The sequence below is a fragment of the Chenopodium album genome, chromosome 13 (assembly GCF_948465745.1).
Source record: "Chenopodium album chromosome 13, dcCheAlbu1.1, whole genome shotgun sequence".
NCBI lineage: Eukaryota > Viridiplantae > Streptophyta > Magnoliopsida > Caryophyllales > Amaranthaceae > Chenopodium > Chenopodium album.
Genome location: NC_137846.1, coordinates 46,729,704 through 46,754,724, shown reverse-complemented (window position 1 = coordinate 46,754,724; position 25,021 = coordinate 46,729,704). Strand labels below are relative to the sequence as shown.

The 25,021-nt window shown below is 37.3% G+C and overlaps 3 protein-coding genes across 3 annotated transcripts; all 3 read left to right on the top strand.

Annotated features, from left to right (window-relative positions):
- Positions 1-3,719: 3,719 nt before the first annotated feature.
- LOC145576733 (putative exonuclease domain-containing protein At3g15140) lies at positions 3,720-8,266 on the top strand. Its single transcript, XM_081634448.1, has 7 exons — positions 3,720-4,030; positions 5,160-5,362; positions 5,783-5,863; positions 6,127-6,252; positions 7,071-7,194; positions 7,527-7,723; positions 7,817-8,266. Exons 1-7 carry the CDS (start codon positions 3,782-3,784, stop codon positions 7,818-7,820), a joined length of 984 nt encoding a protein of 327 aa, XP_081490574.1. The 5' UTR covers positions 3,720-3,781; the 3' UTR covers positions 7,821-8,266.
- Positions 8,267-12,186: 3,920 nt separating this feature from the next.
- Positions 12,187-20,879, top strand: LOC145574833 (uncharacterized). Its single transcript, XM_081632691.1, has 5 exons — positions 12,187-13,891; positions 15,904-16,044; positions 16,350-18,102; positions 18,874-19,172; positions 20,397-20,879. Exons 1-5 carry the CDS (start codon positions 12,563-12,565, stop codon positions 20,877-20,879), a joined length of 4,005 nt encoding a protein of 1,334 aa, XP_081488817.1. The 5' UTR covers positions 12,187-12,562.
- A 40-nt stretch (positions 20,880-20,919) lies between these two features.
- On the top strand, positions 20,920-22,963 carry LOC145574834 (uncharacterized). Its single transcript, XM_081632692.1, has 2 exons — positions 20,920-21,239; positions 21,316-22,963. Exons 1-2 carry the CDS (start codon positions 20,920-20,922, stop codon positions 22,643-22,645), a joined length of 1,650 nt encoding a protein of 549 aa, XP_081488818.1. The 3' UTR covers positions 22,646-22,963.
- The last annotated feature ends 2,058 nt before the right edge of the window (positions 22,964-25,021 follow it).

Below are 25,021 nucleotides of genomic sequence, written 5' to 3'. Positions count from 1 at the left end.
CCATTACAATTGGTTTATGGTCAGGAACCAAATATTTCCCATCTAAGAATTTTTGGATGTGCGGTTTATGTTCCAATAGCTCCACCACAACGCTCTAAGATGGGTCCTCAAAGGAGGTTGGGAATATATGTTGGGCTTGAATCCCCGTCAATAATTAAATATCTAGAGCCTACAACAGGGGATTTATTTATGGCTCGTTTTGCATATAGTCATTTTAACGAGTCACTTTTCCCAACATTAGGGGGAGAAAAAAGAGAGTTGGAAAAGGAAATTAAATGGAATGAATTATCATTATCTTATCTTGATCCTCGAACTAAACAATGTGAATTGGAAGTTTAAAAGATAATTCATTTACAAAGTTTAGCAAATCGATTGCCAGACTCGTTTGCTGACCCAAAAAGAGTGACCAAGTCACATATTCCAGCTGTAAATGCTCCATTTAAAATAGATGTCCCGGAAGGACAAAATAAATTTGCTAATGAGTCTAAACCATGTCAGATTCGTGGAAGACCAATAGGTTCCAAAGATAAGAATCCTCGGAAAAGAAAAGGAGCATTGATTGATGATGGTCAAATTGAAGAAACAATTTCCGAAGGATCTCCAGAAGAGAATTTAGACTTGATACAAGAACAAATTCAGGTACCTAATAATGAAGAAATTTCAACAAATTATATCATGTCTGGAATTACATGGAACTGAAATCAAATTGACGTCGATGATGTTTTTGTATGCAATGTAGCATTAGATGTTATGGATAATAATGAGGATCATGAACCAAAATCCATTGAAAAATGTAGAAAAAGAAATGATTGGCCAAAATGGAAAGAAGCAATTGAAGCAGAATTAAAATTTCTTGAAAAAAGAGAAGTATTCGGACTTGTAGTCTGTACACATGAAGGTGTAAAGCCAGTGGGATATAAATGGGTCTTTGTGCGAAAGAGAAATGAAAAGGGTTAAGTTGTAAGATATAAGGCACGATTAGTTGCACAAGGATTCTCACAAAGACCTGGTATTGATTATGAGGAGACATACTCTCCTGTGGTGGATTCAACTACTTTTAGATTTTTGATTAGTCTGGCAATAAGAGAAGGACTTGACATACGTTTGATGGATGTAGTCACAGCTTATTTATATGGCCCACTGGATAATGACATTTACATGAAGCTCCCAGAAGGATTCAAGTTGCCAGAAGCAGCAAAATCTAGTTCTCGAGAACATTTCTGTATTAAATTGAACAAATCTCTTTATGGATTGAAACAATCTGGGCGTATGTGGTATAACCGTCTAAGCGAGTATCTGTTAAAAGAAGGTTATAAGAATGATCCTATTAGCCCATGTATTTTTATAAAGAAATTTGGATCAGGATTTGTTATCATTGCAGTGTATGTTGATGATTTGAATATCATTGGAACTCCTGAAGAGATTTCGGTGACTGTCAATTATTTAAAGAAAGAGTTCGAAATGAAAGATCTTGGAAAGACAAAACTTTTTTTGGGGTTACAAATAGAGCACCTAGAGAATGGAATCCTTGTGCATCAATCAACATACATAGGAAAAGTTCTTAAAAGATTTTCTATGGATACAGCACATCCATTGAGCAGCCCTATGGTTGTAAGATCACTTGATGTAGAGAAAGATCCGTTCCGACCTCGGGAAAATAATGAAGAAATTCTTGGTCCTGAAGTACCATATCTTAGTGCAATTGGAGCACTAATGTACCTTGCAAGTCATACACGACCAGACATATCATTTTCGGTTAATTTATTAGCAAGGTTTAGTGCATGTCCAACCCGAAGGCGTTGGAATGGGATTAAACATTTACTTCGTTATCTTCAGGGTAAGAAGGATATGGGTTTATTTTTCCCAAATTTGTCCAAAGAAAATTTGATTGGTTTTGCAGATGCAGGTTATTTATCTGATCCTCATAATGGTCGATCACAAACTGGATATGTGTTCACATATGGTGGTACTGCCATTTCTTGGCGTTCCATGAAACAAACCATTGCAGCTACTTCTTCCAATCATTCTGAGATTTTAGCAATTCACGAGGCTAGTCGTGAATGTGTATGGTTAAGGTCGGTAATTCAACATATAAAAGAAGTTTGTGGTTTATCATCTGGGAAAGAGGCACCGACAACTCTATATGAGGATAATGCAGTTTGTATTGCTCAACTTAAGGAAGGATACATCAAAGATGACAGAACAAAGCACATCTTACCCAAATTTTTCTTCACTCACGATCTTCAGAAGAATGGAGATATAAATGTATTGCAGATTCGTTCAAGTGAGAATTTAGCAGACTTAGGGCATGTTCTCTTCCGTTGAAATTCAGTTCAGTTCAGTTCAGTTCAGCTCTTATGTCTAATGATATTGCTAATGATATAAAGCCAAATTTCATTCTTTTAAGCTCTTATTACAACGACGCAACAAATAATAATAATAATAATAATTATTATTATTATTATTATTATTATCAATAAATAATAATAATAATCATGAATAAATAATAATAATAATAATAATAATAACAATAATACTAATAATAATAATCAATAATTAATTATAATAATAATAATAATAACAATAATTAATAATAATAATAATAATAATAATAATAATATCGATACAATTCATTGTTCAAATGGTTCTATTTTTTTGATACACATTTCTATTGTTAATCTTATTGAGAAAATTAGAGTATTACACAACTTAAACTAATTTTCATAGTCAGTTAGTTCTTCGTCTTCTTCTTGTCCACCAAGCTCCTCCATTACCTCGGCATTCCTCTGAACTGACTCCCATATCTGATCAGTTATTTCTTGTCGGACAATATCCATAGCTGCTTTTCTGCTACATGTAAGTGTTTTAATATATTTTCCATAAATTTATAATTATATTATAAATTTTATAATTATGTCATATGAAATAGTACATTTGTATATACACATAGGTATAGTAATATATAATCAAAGACCACTAATCCGTAGTTAAAAATCACTAATTAATAAGTTCAGTTCAGTTCAGTTCAGTTCAGTTCAGTTCAGCTCAGTTCAGTTCAGTTCAGTTCAGTTCAGTTCAGTTCAGTTGATTTCAGTCAATCAGAACAGGCCCTTATCCACTAAGGCTCTTCCGACCGCAACATTTAAAAAGTTAGTTTATCGTATTGGATTGTGTCGTCTCAAAGATTTTCAGTGATATAATAATGAGGGGGAGTAATTGCACGCTGTACTCTTTTTCCCTTATCCATGGTTTTTTCCCACAGGGTTTTTCTGGAAAGATTTTTAATGAGACAGCATATAAGCGCATTAAATCTCTCTTAGATAATGGGCATTCAAGGGGGAGTGTTACAAATAATAATGTATGTCCATTATACCTTGTAATTATCTTTTTAATATGACTATCTTAAGTGTCTTTGTAACTTCATTTGTAACCTCCATATGCCTTTAGTTCACATTGTAACTCTTCATTGTCCATTTAGGTTACATCGTTCACATCATTTATATATATAGATGGCTCATAAAATGAATGAATAGAGACAAGGCAATTGCCTAGCTACATCTCCCTCTTATATTCTCCTTTTCCCCTTATTTTATAATAGCATGAAATTATTTTTAAACCAATTTTTCCAAAAATAAAAATTTGCGGAGTAGATGACAATAGCCCTGTAGGAGCCCGCGAATCTGGACTTAACCAAGTTTAAAATTCGACCTCACAATCCAATACTAGTATACCACACCACTTAAAAGTTTAAACCTCAGCTTCAAAGCTCAAGCCTTCAACAATGGCGTCTTCCAGAGCTTGCATTTCTCGAATTCCTTTACTTTGTTCATCATCTCTCTCCTCTTCACCCCTTTTCTCTTTTCGCTCTCCTCCATTCCCCACTTCCCGCAGATTCAGTTGTCTCTCTGCTTCTCTCTCAACCAAAGACTCAAATACTCACCATTCTACTGAACAAGGTCCCATTCTCAAAACTATGAGACCCAGTTGGAAACCCTTGTGCTTGTATTATACTCAAGGAAAATGCACCTTGGTAAGCTCACTTTTTCCCTTATTTCCGATTTATATTATTCGAACTCGTTTCGATTTAAAAGGCTAGATTGATTGTGGAATTTTATTTGGGAATTTGATGATTTGGTGTAAGAAGATGAATATCAGAAGGGTTGTTGGGGATGGACTTTGTTCAGTTGTTGGGTTTTTGATTGCATGTAATATGTTGCACGTTATGTGTTCGATGAAATGCCTGAGTTAATTTTATCAATGTAATGCTAGTTTGCTAACTCGGGTGTTTAATTTAGTTTTTTTAGCTTCTAAGTGCTCGTTATAGGACTAGCTGATTGTGACAGAATTTGTGTTATTCAGAAATTTGTTATATGACTGCCTTTTCTTGTATCATTTCGTGTCATTTGTCGTCTTATATAACGAGTAGCTAATTAATTGATGAAATTAATCTATGTTTCTTTGAACACCATTGATGTTGAGGAAAGGCCTTTGTGAAAAAAATCGCTGGATGACTTCGAGCTTTAATGAACTCCGTGCCATCCATGTTATTCATCTTATCATTTTGATCATTTTTTTGCTATTACCAGGCAATATAGAAGATTTTATGTTTGGGATTTTGGTACTGGTGAGTATATATAATTCCTTCTTAATATGAAGTCATTCCAGAGTTGTTTAATTTTCCATCTGCAGTTTTCAGTGTTGTTAGTGAATTAAGGATGACAAATTAACTCATTTCTTATACTCTCTCCGTCCTTTAATTAGATTCCTACTTCTAACATTTATTCCTCACATAATAGTGAGAAGTAGGAATCTAATTAAGGGATGGAGGGAGTATTATAAAGTCATGTGACTGAGTCTCTTCTCAAGAATATCTGTTTTTCAATAATTAATTTTTTTGATCAAGTAGAACATATGTCCTTTGTACATATCATGAAAATATAAATGAAATTCAATCTGCTGTTGCAAACCAAAAACAAACAAATTATGTGGTGGTGTGGAGCTATGATGAACATGTTCCATCCTTCTAGTTTGTTTCTTGTTTTCATTTGATTATAAGCACTTCTTGTTTCTTATCAAGGGGGAAAGCCAAATTTACTGCATTTTTCAGAGTTGGTAGTATTATGAAACTGCATTTCTCATGCAATTACATCAATATGCAGATGAATGAATCTTTCCATCTGGACAAGTTCAATCACAATTTCTCTGTGCCCCTTGAAGAAAATATTTCTAAATTGGATAAGTTGCGCTCACAGAATATAGATTTCTTTCTGGTGATCGATTTGGAAGGAAAAGTTGAAATACTTGAATTCCCAGTTATGATAATTGATGCTAAAACACTGCAGGTTGTTGATTTCTTCCACAGGTTTGGTTTTCTTACCAAATTTCTACTATGCTCTTCCCTGTTAGTGTTCTCCAAACTTCTTTCATGGCATGGATGTGCCTCAGTCCCCCCCCCCCCCCCCCCCCCCCCACCCCACCCCCTCAAATTAAGATGTGCCTCAGTTGCCCCCCATCTCTCCTCCCCCAGGTAAAAGATAAAATAAAAAGGGGTTAGACGGAGGGATGTTTGATGTATTCACATTGTGATAAGGTGAGATCTATGTTTACGTTCTCTTAAGAGAGATTTTGCAAAGGTTCCCCTACAAAATTTCTAGATTTTGCACCCTTTTGCTTTCTAAGCTATAAGCTTGTGCTTTGTCAAAAAAAAAAAAGCTATAAGCTTGTGCAGTTTTTAACATGCCTCTATTTAAGTGGCTTATTCACTTCTGCATTTCTTCTTCAGGTTTGTTAGGCCTACAAAGATGAGTGAGCAAAGGATAAACGAATACATTGAAGGAAAATATGGGAAAATAGGTGTTGATCGGTAAGTTCAAGACAGGACATGTTAAACTCGTATCATGACCTGATTTATTGACCTTGTTTGATACAATGGAAAAACCCATGGCCAACAGTTCTATTTATTTACTTTGAAATTAATCTAGTCGCTTTTAAATATAAGATGTTGCACTTCTTTTGGGTTTTGGCAATTCAAAGTCCAAACAAAACTAAAAGGGGTATTTTGCAACGATTTGATGCGATTAATTTTCTTGATGTAAAGGAGTTGATATAATATTTAAATGTATGCAGTGTTTGGCATGATACAGCTATACCTTTTAAAGATGTCATTCAAGAATTTGAGGCTTGGATCTCTGGTCATAACCTGTGGGAAAAGGAGAGTGGTGGATCCCTAAACAGAGCTGCTTTTGTGACTTGGTGAGTGTTATTAAGTAAACTCATACTGTAATATCTGAGTTCATCTATGATTAGATACTGGACGCTTCTTTGTTAATTAAAGCAAAGAGATTTGACTTCATGCCTATTCAGCCCAGTAAACTCCCGTTGACAGTATATAGCTTGAAGACTTACGTAGTTATATCTTCAAGATTTTCATGTGAAAATGTTAATAATACCTATCATGTACCTGCAGTTGCAGGCATTGCAGCTGTCCATATAAGTTTGTAGCAAGGGTACAATCGAACTTCAACAAATTTCCAAATTCCTACTTTACTTGTGATTAAAATCATGTCATTGCATTGTAATCAACTTGTCATTCTTGCATGAAAGCGTGTAGAAGGCAGTTGTTGGTTGGTTTGATCCGTTCAAGGTTTTATCCTTTGATTAAATATTACAATTATACTATCAAATCCATGTCCACTTGACTTACGTTCAGACGAATATTAGCATGACCTGAATGCTGCATCTTAGAATCTTCAAATTGTCAAGTCTTTGGTGATAACATCCTCTTTTATTTTTTTATTATTATTATTATTTTGTTTTTTTTGCAATATCCTACAATGCTAATTGGTTAGCTAAGCATGTAATATAATTTGCATTGGGGAGCTAGTCTAATTAGCATAATAGTTGTAAGATTTACATCTTGTAAGTTGTGCCATTATTGATTTTGTTTTTGTGGTCTTTCTCTGCTCTCTTATTTAGGTGTTACTTCCTTAAAACTCCCTGATTCTCATGTTATTAGAAATACAGAACTTAAGCTTCAGATTAAATTATTGACTTTTCATTTACTGTTACAGTGGCAACTGGGACATCAAAACAAAAATTCCTCAGCAATGTCAAGTGTGTGGCATGCAAATACCCCCTTATTTCATGGAGTGGATTAATTTGAAAGATATCTACTTGAACTTCTATAATAGAACGGTAGGTTATTGTTGGCAAACTGGCAATTAATTGTTTAGCGATTAGCTCTTGATAGATCCTCAAATTGGAGTCTGGGCATAGGAGTCCTAAGCTGGCTTGCAAATGTAATCATGCATGCTTGACTGTTTAGCAAGCTGAAAGTGTCTACATTTCTTGCATTTAATAGGTCATTAATACTTCAGTCAGCCGTGCAATTTTGCAGATTAGATCTAACATAACTTATTAATCGTAATTTTCCATTAGTCAGGATTAGTCAGACTACGGCTTTGCTGATTCCATCTTTTCCCTTTAGTCTTTCTGTTCCAGCATGACTTGCTAATTCATTATGCCAGGCCAAAGGAATGAGGACCATGTTGGATCAACTTCAAATCCCATTATTGGGAAGTCATCACCTAGGTATCGATGACACAAAGAACATAGCAAAGGTGGTACAACGGATGTTGGCAGATGGTGTATTAATGCAAATTACTGCCAGGCGGAGTCCTGCAGATCCCAAAAGTGTTGATTTTCTTTTTGAAAACCGCATTAGGTATAATTCTTTTTGCGTTTTCTTAGTCATGATCGTTGTGGTTAAGCTTGTTTGCATGCTAAACTTTGTAGTTGATGTCCCCTCTGTCTGTAGGTGAAGATCAGTTGGATTTACAACTGATAGCTGCAGTTGATTCTGTGTCTGACCTGTCTGTCATGCTAAAACTAGAAGATATGGGAGATAGCAACTACATACCCGACACCAGTGGAATCTTTCATAGAAAATTTGGAGCTTCTAGTTTAAATCTCGAGGGATGCATACTTGCATTGTATATGTTAATATGTAATGGGAGAAGGTGTTGTATTGATGTTGCATGGATCCAAACCTTTTGTCCCACTTTCTATGTTCTATATAAAGCCTTTTATTGGTCCCTATCACTCAAACCAAACACATTTGCTATTCTCTACACCAAAAAGACAAACCCAATTGTCCCATTTCAACCATGCATATGAAATTCATCTTGGCTTCCACAACTAATGAGATCGTATCATTAATCATCTTGGAATGAAATATATCACAACTTGCCTTTAATTTCTTCTTCTATTCTAGGGCTTAGCAAGTACTTTTTAGTGGAAGGAACTTGTGTTGGTAACATAGAAGGGCATGAATTAAAAAATGCATTTGTAATTTTATTTTTTTTAAGTGATTTAGTAGTAATCAGGAATTTGTTTATTAATTAGGTTAAAGTGTACGATAAGCATGGTGAACCGTCATCTATCATTTATTTTTATATCAAGATGAGAAACATCATTTCAGCATATATATATAAAAAATAATAATAAAAAAAAAAGAGAAAATACAAGTTTATCTCCAAAGTAAACATATACTTCCTCCGTTTTTAAATACTTGCTTCATTTTTCTATGCGCGGAGTTTTAGGAGAAATTGAAGAAAGTAATAAAATATGGAGGTAGTGGGGTAGGTAGAAGAATAAAAAATTGTAAAAAGCAAAAGTAATAGAGAGAATTGGAGGAGAGAGAATATGAAATTAATTAAATATGATTCATGGTGGCTCCACTAGGCGAGAGAAATTAATTAAATATTCTAAAAGCTTTCCAAATAAGAAAATGGAGAAAGTATTTAAAAACGATCGAAAAAGGAAAGTGGAGCAAGTATTTAAAAACGGAGGGAGTAACATTTATCCGTATTAATTTTGCTACTTTGCCTGGGTGAAGTGAGGGTACTCTAGGGATTCATAAAATAAGTCGTTGATGATTTGAGCAAAAATTTGACGCAGTATTCAAGAAGCAACAGACAAAGAAGCTCACAAGCAGCTTCAATGGAGAAATCAATGAAGGAGAGAGATCACAAACAAACGATACATCTACACTATGGAATTAACCAATCCTTTTAATTTTGGTAAAGTATTGGGTGAGACGGACTCACCGTGAGTCCACCGCCAACACTCACAACACCATTCATTCACCAACTCTCGCTAAAATCCAAATCCAACCATCATCACCTCGTTACCCACTTTCACTCCCTTCCTCCACCACCACTTCCACCGTCTTCTTTGTTTTGGGTTTCTTTGGCGGCATTTTCCAGCGGAGAAGACATGGAGTCGGGTTTTGGGGGTTTGATTTGCAGCGGTGAGTACGGCGGAGAGAGAAAATGGTAGTGGTTTTGGCGGTAACACTACAGTTGGAATGTAAGAGATACTTTGTTTGATTTAATGTGGAAAATTCCAATTTGGAGGGGTTTCCATGGATGTTATGAGGAGAGAAAAATATTGTAGCCATGGAAGAAGAAGAGGGTCAGTGGTGAAGGAGAAAATAATGTCAGGTATTAGATGTTTATTGTTTGGTATTTGATTCTTATTGTTTGGTGTTAAATGTTTATTGTAAGGTATTAGATTAGTATTGTCAGGTATTAGATTAGTATTGTCACTTAGAGCTGTCAATTCGGATAAACGGGTCGGGTTTGGGTCGGGTAAACTCGGGTCGGGTCAATTGGGGTTAATGCCGTAACTTATACGGGTCGGGTTCGGGTTGGGTCATGCTTGAGTCGGGTCACATCGGGTCATACATCTTATCGGGTTTGGGTCAGGTTTAGGTCGGGTTAATAACAAGGCGGGTGAACAATAGGTCGGGTTTAATTTGGGTTTTCACGGGTTAAAACGGGTTAGGGTAATTCTCAGGTTCGAGTCGGGTTCAGTTCAAATCAATAATTTACAGGTTAGAATCAGGTCGGGTCATTCTTGGGTTTGAATCGGGTTCGGTTCAAGTCAATAATTTGCGAGTTATAATTAGGTCGGGTCATTTCCAAGTCGAGTCATTCTCGGGTTCAAGTCGGGTTCGATTCAAGTCAATAATTTGCGGGTTATAATCAGGTTGGATTATTTCCAAGTCGGATGATTCTCGGGTTCAAGTCGGGTTATATTCAAGTCAATAATTTGCGGGTTATAGTCAGCTCGGGTCATATTCGGGTTCAACTAATTATAAATAGATAATTATCATTTTTATCAAGCTAACTATTTCCTTTGACTGTAATATAAGTGGAAACATACTAGGGAACTATAGCTTATAATTAAGGAAGATAATCATCTCCTTTGACCATACAACAAATATATACGGAGTACTATATTTAACTCTTAAATTTGGGGTTGATGCTCCTTTCTTTTGCTGACGTGGACCCACTTGGTCTCCCTAGACAAAATGCTTTGATCAACAATAAAAGGTGGTCTAAATTGAATTTAAGGTGATTTGAAATCGGGTCAAGAATAATTTGGGTTGAATTTAGGTCGGGTCAATAACAAGTCGCGTTGATTTCGGGTCGGGTTAGTAACAGATTGGGTTGAATTTTTGGGTCGGGTTAGTAATAGGTTGGGTAAAATTCGAGTCGGGATAATAACAAGTCGGGTTGAATTTGGGTCGGGTCAATAACAAGTTGGGTTAATTTCGGGTCGGGTTTGTAACAGGTTAGGTTGAATTTCAAGTCGGGTTAGTAACAGGTCGAGTTAGGCCAGGTTGAATTCAGGTCGGGTTAGTAACAAGTCGGGTTAAATTCGGGTTTTGAAGAGTTAAAATGGGTTTGGGTCAATTTCTGTTCAAGTCGGGTTCGATTCAGGTCAATAATTTACGGGTTATATTCGGGTCGGGTCATCTCTAGGTCGGTTCATGATCGGGTTCGAGTCTCACATACTCGGGTCAACTCGGGTCTAGGGTTGGTTTTAGGTCGGGTTAGGTCGGGTTTGGGTCACCATTTTTTCAAGTTCGGATGGGTCGGTTAATAATCGGGTTCGGGTCGATATTTCAGGTCGGGTCAACTTTTGACAGCTCTATTATCACTATTAGATTAATATTAAATTATTAATATTGGTTTAATATTTGTCAGGAATTAGAAAATTTTAGTTAGGAATAGGATTATTTTAGTCACGAATAAGATAATTTTAGCCAGGAATAAGATATTTTTTATCAGGAATAAAACTATTTTAGTCAGGAATAAGACATTTTTTATCAGGAATAAGACAATATTATCAATTTTATAAAATGTTGGTGGCAGGCTTTGATCGGGTTTCTCAGACCCTCGCCTTTTTGTTGTTGAGCCCAGTCTCACGTGAATTCGTTCTACGCAAAACCTTCTCTTTATTTTTTTCTTAGGGTTTCTTTGAAATCAGCGGCAAAGCTGTCAGAAATGGCGGCGTTGGTTTGTTGTGGTCATTTTCGTTAGTCTTCATTGAAACGACATGAAGCTTTTTATCCCCCATTGAAGCATTCTCGATTGAAGTTGCTAGTGAGCTTTTGTCTTTGAAGTCATCAAGAAACGACTATAGTTTATGTTTATTTGTCTTTTCTTTTAATTGGGCAAAGTTTTTAAATAAAGAGACAAAACTAATGCATTTTATTACAATATTGCCACAAGATAAACGCTTTTGATTTATCTTCCTAAGGTTAAACATTGGCACGCTCATAAAAAAAGTGCCCTTCGACTAAAATTGATCTCTTTTTCCTCAAAAAAAAAAAAAAAAAAAAAAAAAAAAAAAAAAAAAAAAAAAAAGAAGATCTTTTTCCTACTAAACCCCCCTTGCAAAGAATACCCCGTCTTTCCAACCACTTACTTTTAAAGCTTGATGTATGTATTGCCAAAACCAAAAGAGACCCCTCAATTCTCTCATTTCTAGTTGAGGCACTCCCCACATTTGGCGGTAAAAGTGTTTGGTGGGAAAAAATACAACAACATTCAAGAAAATAACATATCATCCAATTTTCTCAATTTCTTTCCAAAAAAAATTAAAAATAAAAAAATTGCCCACTCTCATTAACCACGTGCTTTGGATACCCAATTTAAAATGACCCTACCAAAATATTCATTTCCAAACAATTTGGACAAAAAAGTGCAAAAAAACGTTAACTTCTTCTTTTAATAGCGCGTCTTTTCACGTGATAATTAGCGCGTGAGATTATACAAAAAAATAAAAATTAAGCAAATAATATGAACACTCCCCCCTTTTCTCTGCCCTAGTTCTTCAAAATAACAAGCGCATGAAAAATGAAGTTCGAATGAAATTGAAAACAGAGGAGAGAGAAAAAGTGTGAAGATAATGCTGTTATTGCCCTAAAAATCTGCAGATTATTCAACATTTTCTTTGTTTGATCGATAATCAATGAGATGATTTGGGATATTTGTGGATGAAATTTGCATTGGAGTTTCTAGGGTTTATGTGATTGTTTTTTGGGGGATCAAATTGGTGTTGTCGACGAAGAGGTGAGTGTTTCTGAGTTTAATTTGAAGTTTTAATTTGATGAATGTTGATGTATGATTAGGGTTTTATTTCTGTAATGTTTGTTGGATGAATAATCGAAAATAGGGGGGTTTGCTCTGTTTTTTTGAAGTAATTTGTGATGCGAAAATCTGAATTGGAAACCATTTCTCCTTCGAAAGGAGGGAATGGGAACCGGTCGGGTGTAAGAACTCGAAAGAAGCATAAAAGACTTGATGCAATTAGTGAGGATGTGTATAATCAGAGTCGTGGGGTTAAATTGGAGTCTAATGAGGGTACTAGTAGTAGAGGGGAATTGGTGGGGAAGGAGACTGAGCTTCGTCGAAGCTCGAGAGCGATAAGGGCACCGGTGATTCTTGATTCGTCGCCTGCCCCTTCGAGGAAGAGGCGAAAAATTGATAAAATAGCGGGGAATGTTAGTGGGGGTTCAGGGAAGAAGTTGAGGGGGAAGGGGAATGTGAAGAATGATGGTCCTATTCCGAGTGTTGTGAATTCGGCGGAGGAATTGGGAGCTTTGAGGTTGAGGGTAAGTCTAAGGGGTAAGAGTGAGGGTCTTAGTTTGATAGGTAGTCGGAATAAGACTCGTGGGAAGAGGAAGCTTTGTTGGGATGATGATGAGGAGATTAAGTCTGTAAAGGATGATCCGGAGGAGGAAGAGCTGTTCTTGGATAGTGATAAGTCGAGGGTTATGAAGTCTAGTGAACCTGATAGTGGTAGGGTTTCAGTTGATGGTGAGGATGAGGATGAGTTGCATGATGATCATTTAGAAGATGGCAACTTGGAAAATGGGGTTGATGCCGTAGGGGATGAAGGCGATGGGGACTGTATGCCCTCAACGAGTGGAAGAATAGTCGGAATTGAGGATATTAGGGATGGTAGTCTTGTTCATCTTGTAGATATAGAGATTGAAGGTCCTAAGGATGATATACCTATGGAAAATGTTGATAGCATTGACAATATGGTAGGTGATGAGAAGAATCATGAAGCATTGGATTCATTGAAACATGATGAGGGTGATGAATATCATAATCAAGCAGCAGAGGTGACTGCAATGGCTACTGATTTAGCTGAAGATGTGGGACACGATGTTTTAAAAGAGGTTGCAGAAGTTAAGGAAAAACATGCAGAGGTTGATAGTGGTGCAGACCAGGCTGATTCCAATGTTGCTGTTGGTGGGATTCCTAAATCACGTGTAAAAAAGGGAAGACGATGTGGTTTGTGTGGGGGAGGGACTGACGGAAAGCCTCCAAAGGTTACGGCTAATGATTCAGCTGGGAGTGACAATGAGGCATACAGTGGTTCATCTGCTTCTGAGGAATGCAACTATGATCCATGGGATGGTTTTGGTGATGAACCTGGTTGGCTTGGAAGACTCTTGGGCCCCATAAATGACCGATATGGAATTGCTGGAATTTGGGTTCACCAACATTGTGCTGTATGGAGTCCAGAGGTGAGTTGCATCTTGCATGATTCATATTCTTTTTACTTGTCTACCTTTATCCTACATGAAAATGTGCTTAATTTGTCTGAAAAGGTTTGAGTTAACTAGGAACACTCGGGATATTTTGCTTCTTTGTCCATACGATTTAGATGCTTTAGTCTTACAAAGTTTGTTAATTTGATCGAAGTTAGGTTCAGCTTATGAACAATTGTAAGGATGCTTACCCTATCAATTAATTGTGTCTCTTGAAAGAAATTGGGTTGACAATGTTTTATAATATATTTAAAATTTAATGACAGATAGCTTTAGATAAAAAGAATAACTTTTAGCTTCATGTGTACTTCCCAGGTGTGTTTACTAATTTTAGACATATATATAGCTGGTGTTTCAATATTTATGGGTACGTGGCCTGAGTTTCAATTAAAATTTCCTTCTCTGTGTCGGAATCGTATACCCTCATGCTACCTCTCAGTTTCTTTTTTTGAGAGCATCCATGGTATACTTGTTTAAGTCGTATCACAAAAATGGAATGACGAGCATCCACAACGGTTGTAATGAACAACCTGCTTGCAAATAATTAATAGCTGGAGCAGTGAGCTTACTAGTGTGAAGCAACACTAGTTGCAGCTTGGTGATATATATGTAGCTCCACAAAGCGGTGTGTTTTCACATATATCATGGTTCCACTTGGCAATTTAAAAGCATTAACTCCCAGAAAATGTGTTGCTAAAGTTATTGTTTGTTGCTTTTCTTTTATTATAAAATACTTTTAACACATGGGCCCATTTAAGTTAGAAGAGATTGTTGCTTACCATTGGCGGGTAAAGTAGTTTTTCATGGTTGTAGTTTAGAAAGCTGAGTTGGTAAACAAAGCTACAAGGCTTATAACTCACCATTGCTGTTAATATATTCAATTTTATACTTCGTCTTTGAATTATCTTAAATGGTGTATATATACGAGATCTGTGGAAATAATATCATGTTTTATAATCAAACATAAACTAAAACATATATTTTGAAGATAAAAGTTTCAAGAAAAAGGAAAATAAAATCCTTTTCAATTTAATTTGGCTTTAAATTATAGGAGAGGTTTAGTTGACTTTGCTTTAGATACATAATTTCTTTTCAGGTGGTTGCACCCTTCATTGCTTTTTTTTTTTTTTTTTTCCCTTTTATTTATACATCCATCCCCCTTTATGATCCTATAATATCCAATGTCTCTTCTAATTGAAGAGTGGAAGAGTAAGATCACGGAGAAGTTTAACGAGGTATAGGGATATTGAAAATGACTTAGTTGGAAGGAGTTAGGAAGGATATGAAGCGTATGGATTGCATGAGAATGAGGTATTTGATTGAAAAGGATGGAGGAGGAAGATTTTTGTGGATGACTATACGAAATAATCACTTTTGTTTAATGTTGCCGACCCCACCTATGGGATTAAGGCTTTGATTGATTGATTGAATGAAATAGATAAGAGGGGGGGGGGGGGGGGGATGCATGCTTAAAACTTGGCTGTCATTTCATCTATATTTCCTTTTGTTTTAAACATTAAGTCACATTTCAAGTTGCTGTTTCAATACCATTTTTTGTTCAGATGCCTTTAAATACTTCCAACGCATTTGAGAGACACAGTGTACACATCTTTTTTGGAGCTCTTGGTTGTATGAAGTTTGTTCTTCCCTTGCTTTGATTTAATATCTACAATATTACCAAAAAAAAAATGTATACGTGTTTGGTGTTTTGGTTATAAAATAGTTAGGATTGGAAATTGCTGACCTCCTGACATTCAATGTTTAATGCAAGTAACATCGGTCCATATACTGTTTTTTTTTTTTTTTTTTTTTTTTTTTTTTTTTTTTTTTTGAGTTCCTTACCCCCAAACCCCACCTCTTTTTTTTTTTTCGCTCTTGACAGCCTGTCAGCTTTTTCTTTTGAGTTCCTAAGAGCATTCTGATGTATACCAGTTATTCTATTTTTTTTCCTCATTCAAATTTTTTTTTTTGTTGATTAATGTCTGTAGGTTTATTTTGCTGGCTTAGGGTGTTTAAGAAACATCAGAGCTGCACTTTGTAGAGGAAGGGCGTTGAAATGTACCCGCTGTGGAAGACCTGGGGCAACTCTTGGGTGCCGTGTGGATCGGTGTCCAAGAACTTACCATTTGGTAAGGAGCCATCTAACTTTTGTTCATAGCTTATTGCAGGCAGACCTTTCATTTTGTCAAATTCTCATATTGATGTTGATGTGAATTTTCTATTGCTCATATTGTGATCTTGTCCAGGATCTTGTATACCTTTCAAAATTGTTGTTATTGTTTTCCATTTATTGACGCATGTGTTGTATGCGCTATTCTTACACATTGTCTCATAACTCTAGATCGTTTGCAGTCAGAAGGTTAAAACTTTCATCAATTGATTCAATTTATTGTTTGTGTTGTTGATTGGTTATTTCCCAATTTACTTTCCACAGCCTTGTGCACGAGCTAGTGGCTGCATATTTGATCACCGTAAATTTCTTATAGCCTGCGCTGATCATCGACATCATTTCCAACCTCATGGGTTTCAATATGCACAACATATGAAGAAGCTTAAGGCTAAGAAGGTGAGGTTGGAACTGAGAAAGGTGTCAAATGATGCTTCACGAAAAGATCTTGAGGCAGAAGAAAAGTGGTTGGAGAAATGTGGTGAGGATGAAGAATTTCTGAAGCGTGAATCAAAAAGGCTTCAGCGTGATTTGTTAAGAATTGCCCCTGTGTACATAGGGGGCCCACATTCCGAAGGTCAGAATTCTTTTGAGGGTTGGGAATCTGTTGCAGGACTTCAGGGTGTCATTCAATGCATGAAAGAGGTTGTAATCTTGCCTCTTCTGTACCCTGAATTTTTTAAAAACATGGGGATTACACCACCCAGAGGCGTTCTATTGCATGGTTATCCTGGAACAGGCAAGACTCTAGTTGTGCGGTCATTAATTGGAGCCTGTGCTCGTGGGGATAAACGCATAGCTTATTTTGCCCGGAAAGCTGCAGAGTGTTTGGGAAAATATGTTGGAGATGCTGAGCGACAGCTTAGACTTCTCTTCCAGGTTGCCGAGAAATCTCAGCCTTCAATAATTTTTTTTGATGAAATTGATGGGTTGGCACCTGTTCGTACGCGGCAACAAGACCAGACTCACAGTTCAGTGGTATCCACCTTGCTTGCCTTAATGGATGGCTTGAAGTCTCGAGGATCTGTTATAGTTATAGGTGCTACAAACCGTCCTGATGCTGTAGATCCAGCTTTAAGACGCCCTGGAAGGTTTGATAGAGAAGTTTATTTTCCACTACCTTCAACGAATGATAGAGCTGCTATTTTGGCTCTTCATACAAGAAAGTGGCCTAAGCCAGTATCTGGTACTTTGCTGGAGTGGGTCTCTGCTAGAACTGTGGGCTTTGCTGGTGCAGATCTGCAAGCTCTTTGTGCTCAAGCAGCTGTTATCGCCTTGAAAAGAAATTGCTCATGGCACCAAATTATTTCTTATGCTGAAGACAATCTTGAGCAGGGAAAACGTCCACAGCTTCCTTCATTTGTGGTGGAAGAAAAAGATTGGTTGGAGGCTCTTTCCCTTGCTCCTCCCCCATGTTCCCGTAGAGAGGCAGGGATGGCTGCAAATGAAGTTGTTGGCTCTCCTCTTCACATGCATCTTATTACTTTCCTGCTCCAGCCACTTTTAAGCTTGATGATATCTCTATATCTTGATGACCGTCTATGGTTACCTCGCCGTCTCGTATATGCTGCAGCAGCCATTGAAAGGGTTGTTGTTTCAGTTTTGGAGAAAAAAGGTTTGCAGAGTGATAAATGGTGGTGCCATGCACAAGATATGGTGCAAGATGCAGAAACTACTAGAGAGATTGTGAGAAATCTTCTCATGGCTGGAATCCTAGAAGGAGATGCTTCTTCCGCCGGATGTGATATGTCAAGGGATACTTCATCTGGGGATGGTGGATTTCGCTCTTCTGATCTTCATGTCAATACTTTTGGTTCACACCAAAAATTTTGTGATACTCTATCAAAGAAAATAGGGTATAGGATAATGATTTCAGGGGATCCAAGATCTGGCCAAAAGCATCTTGCTTCTTGCCTTCTTCATTGTTTTGTGGGCAGTATTGAAATGCAGAAGATTGATTTGGCTACAATTTCACAAGAGGGGCATGGCGATATGGAACAAGGCATTTCAAATATTTTAAGTATGTCATGCTTCAGTCTTTTCAAATCATTCTATTATAAAGGGTAAAATTGAATTCTTTTGCTAGGCTGAAAGTCCTCTCACGTTTGAAGACAATAACTTGTGATGATTGCTGATTTTTTATTTTATTTATTTATTTATTTTGACATTGACAATTTCTAAAATAACCAAAAGAAAGCAAGATAAGGAAATTGTAGGTTGCTATGTTTTGTATTCTGTATACAAGAATTTCTACTCCTGATTTTAGGGTGGGAATGGGAGGAAATGAAGTATACAATTGTTCCTGTCCCTATTGAGAGGAGATCAGAGAAGTTAATTAATGGGGGTCATAACCTGAATCTTCAATTTGATCTTTGATGCCTATGAAATGTCAAATGTTCCAGGTTTAACATTATTGTCCCATTTACTGATCACCCCCCCCCCCCCCCCCCCCCCCCAAACCCTCCTCTTCTCATTACTAATTATAGCCATGTGCTATGAGGTTTATGGAAGCTAATATTGTGTACTAAAGTATTGGAGTTGAACGATTGGATACAATCTGAAGAAGCTCTGGAATACCCCCCCCCCCCCTCCCTTGTGTTTTTCTATAATTCTATAACCTTGTCCTCTATTCCTCAAACATTCAAAACTAATTCTGGTTTGGCTGCAAGGAAAATATGAGCTGCTGTCCTAGCTGATTAGTTGTTAGTTATATGACCTTATTGTTATTACTTCCATGATCAAATATGATTTGGACATTTGAAATGTTTCTCATTGCTTGTCATTATTGCAGTGAAATGTGCCAGTTTGAAGATGTGTGGTTTATTTATGCCCAGGATTGATCTGTGGGCTGTACAGTCATGCCCGAGTGTCCAGGAAGATGTTGAGGTTGCAACATTACATCAGTCTTCAAAGGAATCCTTGTCAACATCTCGTCCAATTGATCATGAGAACTGTAGTCCCATTCCAAGCAAATCTGAACCGATGGAAGTGACAGCATACCAATACGAAGATAGCAGTGCCTCCCAGATATGGAGATCTTTTGTGGAGCATCTAGATTACATACGTGTATCCTCATCCCTTATCATACTGGTGATTTCTCTTTTTTCCATTCTGCCTCTTACCCTTCCTTCTCACAGGAATGGGGTCACTTGTCTTGTCTTTATTACATTATCTGTAACTGTTCCTTGACTTAAGAGAGTGAAATAATTATATTCTTAAATTGTGATTTTGAGAATTATGGCGCTTCATAAAAATTCTGTCCAAGGATTCTCAATTTTCTATGTTTGGGGTGGGAAACAATTTTTTCAAGGGTGGAAAATAACTCTCCCAAAATTTTGAAACTTCTTTCTTGTGTAAGAAAGGGAAGCCAAGTTTTTGTCGTACTCCTTGCTTCCCCTCACTTTCTCCTCCAATCTATCTTTTCCCTTCCCCTTCCATTTTCTTTTTGTCTTTAACTTTTCTTGCAAGAAACTGAACAATTGAAAACTAGTTTGTACCTGTACTTTTCCTAGAAAAATTATTTTCCACGAAAAATCATATATCATTGAAAATATTTCCATTAAACCAAATAGAGCTTTACAGTCTGAAGTAAAAGGAACTTATTGGGTGTAGGCTAAAGAAGAATGAGTGATAAGTGGAAAGAAAAGGAAACTACCACCACCACAAACAATAGCAAAGGATAGCCACCCTACAACCCTCCTCTCTAGATCACGACACTAGCAAGAAAGGTTGGCCTTGGTGGTTTTTTGGGTTGTGACAGTTGGCTAGGTGGGTGAATTTTCATGGTGGGTGGATAGATTTTGAGGTGGTTAGGGTTGTACTTGAGGTGGTGGAGTGGTTTTTGGGTGGTAAGGTTTGCTTTTGGGGTGAGTTCGTTGGTTTTTGGGGGTGAATAGGGGAGTTGGTGAGGTGGTTGGTGGATAGAGTGTAGTGTTTGTAGATGGGGATTGGTGGGGTCAGGCAGTGGTATAGTGTGATGGAGTGGTGAAGGTGGTTGGGTTAAAGGAGTTTTGGGGTTAAATGATTCCATTGTTTGGGGTGTTTGGGGGGTGTAATCATATAGTGGGAGTAATGTATAAAAATGACTTACAAACGACGAAAAACGGAATCAAGGGTGTGTCCCTTGGCCATAGGTCCTGACACAAGGCTTGCATTTTGAATCTCTTTTCCTTCTTGAAACCCCCATTACAATGCCCCCTAAGATTTCATATTGATTTGTCTGTCTGCTATGATTTGTTTATAATGAGAGCACTTGGCACAAAGGTTCTTATGTTATCCCTGAATTGACTGCTTATTTGTTGTTTTCATGACTAGGCTACATCAGAGATTCCAAGTTCAGCTCTTCCTCCAGAACTGCGTCAGTTCTTTGGCTGTGACATTTTAACATCTGAAGGCTCTGTTCATTCGGAGTATGGAACTCCCCGATTTTCTGTGGAGGTGGAAAGGGAGTTTCACCATGATAAGTCGATTCATTCGGCTGCATTAGACTTATCACAGGATCTGATTCAACAATTTGTGCAACTTGTTCACATTGGAAATCATGGTGATTCAGATTCAAGTACTGCCTATAAAGCTCGTCATGGAGGTAAAGTTGATGTATTAAGTCACCATAAAGAACTCAAATTAATGGAGGAACCTAGAGCAAATCCAGAACTGGCAGAAGGCTCTGTTGCAAAATTGCCGGCGCCATCTGCTTCTAGAAATGGCAAAGGAAAATCATCCGTGACGTTGGCTATAACTACCTTTGGCTATCAAATTCACCTTTTGCTGAACTCTGTTGGATCACTTCCAAGCTGAACGAAGGTCCAAGCACTGACATCCGTGGACCTTGGAAAGGATGGCCATTTATTCTTGCATTGTACGCCCTTCTAAGTCAGTAGCAAAGGAAACTGTTGCATGCAATACTAACAGCAGTAAAGGTAAGGACCAATTTACATTGGTTAGAGGCCTATTAGCTGTGGGCTTGTCTGCATATCGAGGAGTATATACATCTCCACTGGAAGTGTCTCTGGAAGTAAGGAAGGTGCTTGAGCTCCTCATTGAGCAAATAGTTACCAGGATCCAGGCAGGAAAAGACAGATACCAATATTTTCGCCTTTTGTCCCAAGTTGCTTACCTAGAGGACATGGTTAACAGCTGGTCTTACTCATTAAAAAGGTATGGTTTCATTAATGTGCTGGTAAATTCTCTTGTTTCGCCTGAGTTGTCTGACAGAAATAATGTTGAATTTCAGCTTAGAGGCAGATGCTCAAACATCAATTGTGAACTCAAAGCTAAATGGTGCTCAGTGTCCTGAAACTGTGCAGCCTCCAGCTGCTAAGCCTATGCAAGTTTTAGAAGACCCAACTGAGGAGAGCCTGCAGGGCTGTAGTGCTGAAAAGCCTTTACACACACCAGGTGACAATTCTATTCAGGTTGAAAAAGAGCCTAATATTCCAGGTAATGGTTTCCAGCAGCCAGAACTTGAAGTAGTGCTGCCAGAAACTATTGCTGTGAGTGCTCAACCTGCTGATTCAAATGCGGGAACTATTGATTCTGGCAATGACAATCTGACGGAGGCAGTGAGCCTTATTGAAGAGTCTCGACCAACAGCTGCGGCTATAACCCATGTTCCACGGGATATTTATTCTGAAGTAGAGGTTGCAAATGAAGAAAAGGAATCCGCCGATCAAATACTTTTAGGGAGCAATATGGTGTCTAGTACCAACTGTGTGGATTCTGTTCATCAATCATATAGTATAATACCCCAGAAATTTACAGGATGTGAAGAGCCAGAGTTGGAACGTTTTGAAGATATTTCCGTCACTGGTGGACGCATGCTGACTAAACAAGAGTCTAGTCAATTGGCTTGTACAGAATCTCTTGATCAACCAGCAGCTGGTATTTGTAACTCTGGAAAACTTGAAAACACTGGGCTCCATGTATCCAGTGAATTCTGCAATCAAACTATTACTGAACCCTTGGTGGAAAATGAGATTTCTTCTGAAGTTGGAAATTGTACAAGTGATCTTCAGCTCCATGATTCCAAGTCTTTCCGGAGCAGTGATTTGTCATCAGAGTCTGAAGTTATATGTTCTTACAGTTGTTGCAGTGAATGCATTTATACTCTTCAACAATTGCTAAAGAAAATAATCGCCCAAGAGTGGAAATTATCTTCGTCATGTTGCACTGTGGAAGATGTCCATGATCTTGTTTCAACACTATCTTCAAGTCTCTGCTCAACTATAAGGAATATGTATAGTATTAAAAGATGCAGTAATTCTGAAAATGGAGGTCTGAGAAAGCTTGAATCCCAGGAAGAAAATGCTTGTCAATGTGAGGCTTCAGAAAATAAGCTGGCAAATCTTGTTGAATGTGTTTGTCATTCAGGGAAGGACTTTTCTAAGAAAGTCGATCCTTCTTCATACAACCAACCCGAATCCAGTCTGACTTACCTCTTTAGGAACGGTGTCTTGATTTCTGCAAACTCTGACAATGAGTCTTCTTTCCATTGTAAATATGATACCTTGTGCCTATCTTCTTTGATAAAGGTGATAGAAAACACTAGACAGCCTCTAGATTGATCTAGTGTTCATGTAGTAATTATACTGGCTTGGAAAAGCGCAATTTTGGCAGTGTTATGGTATTCAGATTCAAGATCAATCATATACTATGAGATGCATGAATATGGATATTTGCTATAGGATCATGTAGTACATTTTATTGACATAACTTGTTCTACCGCAATGAAATTAGGGCTGATGCTTCTTAGTTCAGTAGCTCCAAGTTCCAATTGTGTACGATTTTGATTTACAATTCCCATCATAAAAAAAATATATATATTAAAAAAAAAATTGTAAATTTGCTTCATTTGATTATGATTTGAAAGTCTATTTTATGTACGAAGTGTATACATAATCTCAAAATTCATTGTTTTTCATATGATATACGAGTATATGGGTTGTGTTAAAAGTGTTGACTGACGCCTGAATTTTATTAACACCTGCATTATTATAGGAAATGAGCTTCATACACCCTACTTAAGTTCCAATTGCTCACTATCTTTCACCAAGGTTGCCACCATCTCACCATTAAGGCATCCATCTGGCCAACTCCGTGGGCAAAAGTCACAACCATTGGTAAACGCGGTACACATGGACGATGAGCAACCGCCCACATAGCGCAAGTCCTCAACGTAGCTGTCTGTCACGTGCGGACTAACTCCCCTAGTCTTGTGCACGCGCGTCTACTAACTTCCTTCTCAAAGGTTGCTAGTCAAGGCTTAACCCCGAGTATTGCTCCTAGCAAGTAAGGCAACGAAAGCTTAAGCAAGTGAGTAAGTAAGAACACAAGAGAGTAAGTTAAGAGAACTTGTATTGCTTGAGAGAGAGTGTTTACAAAATGCTTGGATGGTTTACAAATGAGGGGAAGGTCCCTATTTATAGGTCTCCCAAGTACCTAGAGAGTTCTACTCTAGAACATTCTAACCTCCTCAAATGGAGGGTCCTAGAATAAGGTTATTTTAGAGACTTCTATACAATTCTGAGTTACATCTCTTATATACAACATTCCGGAGTATTCTATACTATTCTAGGTCTACAAGAATGTACAAGATTATCCTAGAAAGTTCTAGAAGCTTCCGGACGCATCCCGAGACTCCTAGCACGTTCTGGAATGTTCTGAACTTCTCCTCGAGAATCCAGCTGCACCATTTGTCTTCATTGGGCCCAAAAACGGTGGACCCCCAAGTTTGGGTTCATTTGGGTTTCATTTGGTCTCCCAAATGACCCATTATTGTGTTACGGTCAATTGGGTGTTCACTAGGAAAACAACACCAAATCAAAATAAAGCTATTTAGGGGGAAGGTGCTTCCTAGCACCCATAGGCATCTCCCTTGGCCCAAATGGTTGCCTAGTACTCAATTAACGTTGCTGATGCCTTGGTGGGTGTGGGACTTGAGTCGTGACATGTCGCTGGCTTTTGTCATTTTCTTGTTAATCGAGTACTTTAATGGTAAGGAGTCGACTGTCAATCCTGAAAGCCAAATCTTGCATTATTATTGTAAAAATAGGTACAATTTACGAGTACAAGTTTGCCCTAAGAATATTTATGAATGACGGCCCTGTTTGAATTCGTATAAGGTGTACACCTAACTTTGTTTGTATGACTTTATTTATTTATTTTTGACGAAGGATTAAAACAATTATATAGCGTGGAGTACTAGAAAAGCAAATAAAAATGAATTGCCGCTTCTCCTGCAATATTGAGCCCCATAAATACGCTGTCTATCTGCCTTGTGTACATTACAGTACAAAAACTTCTAACCAAGCAACTGAATTTATATTTTTATATGGGTACGGAGTTGTAAATATCAATAGCAGTTAATAGTAATACTATTACTTGTATGATTTATGAACAATAAAATATGGCAATGTATCTTGTAAAAGAAAAAAAAAATATGGCAATGTAGCAACCACTAGAATATGACCCGTCTGAATTGTTTAAATGTCATTAAAAAAAAATAAAATCTATACTTATATACTCCGTATTAAAAAACATTTTTAAAGCATAATATGTGTCACATGTCACCCTTCATATGTATTATATTTATGCCACGTTACCTTTAGTGTATACCATATCATCCGTTATAAGTAGGATCCTCAGTGAGGATGCTCAAGGTGTTGCCTTTTCATGCCTTGTTCCTCCTTGATAGGCTAGTTGTTTTTATTTTTATTTTTGTTGCTTTTTATTTCTTTGGCTGCTAGCTTCATTTGAAAAAAATAAAAAATAAAAACGTTATACGTAGTCTATAACCATTATAAAACATGCAAAAGTATTCACTGTAGCTGGTGAATAGTTCTTTTGCGTGTTATTACCTAGACGCCCCTAGATTAAATAGAATGTCGAGTTTGCCCTTGATGTGAATTGCTTTCTGTGTTGCCATGTGTGATGGAAAATCC

Bases quoted from the DNA above. Each gene is read 5' to 3' on its own strand.
- LOC145574833 (XM_081632691.1), top strand. From the start codon at position 12,563: ATGCGAAAATCTGAATTGGAAACCATTTCTCCTTCGAAAGGAGGGAAT. The intron at 13,892-15,903 runs GTGAGTTGCATC...TAATGTCTGTAG, and splicing joins GTGCTGTATGGAGTCCAGAG to GTTTATTTTGCTGGCTTAGG. The intron at 18,103-18,873 runs GTATGTCATGCT...TCATTATTGCAG, and splicing joins AGGCATTTCAAATATTTTAA to TGAAATGTGCCAGTTTGAAG.
- LOC145576733 (XM_081634448.1), top strand. From the start codon at position 3,782: ATGGCGTCTTCCAGAGCTTGCATTTCTCGAATTCCTTTACTTTGTTCA. The intron at 5,363-5,782 runs GTTTGGTTTTCT...TTTCTTCTTCAG, and splicing joins GTTGTTGATTTCTTCCACAG to GTTTGTTAGGCCTACAAAGA. The intron at 5,864-6,126 runs GTAAGTTCAAGA...AAATGTATGCAG, and splicing joins GGGAAAATAGGTGTTGATCG to TGTTTGGCATGATACAGCTA.
- LOC145574834 (XM_081632692.1), top strand. From the start codon at position 20,920: ATGGCCATTTATTCTTGCATTGTACGCCCTTCTAAGTCAGTAGCAAAG. The intron at 21,240-21,315 runs GTATGGTTTCAT...GTTGAATTTCAG, and splicing joins TGGTCTTACTCATTAAAAAG to CTTAGAGGCAGATGCTCAAA.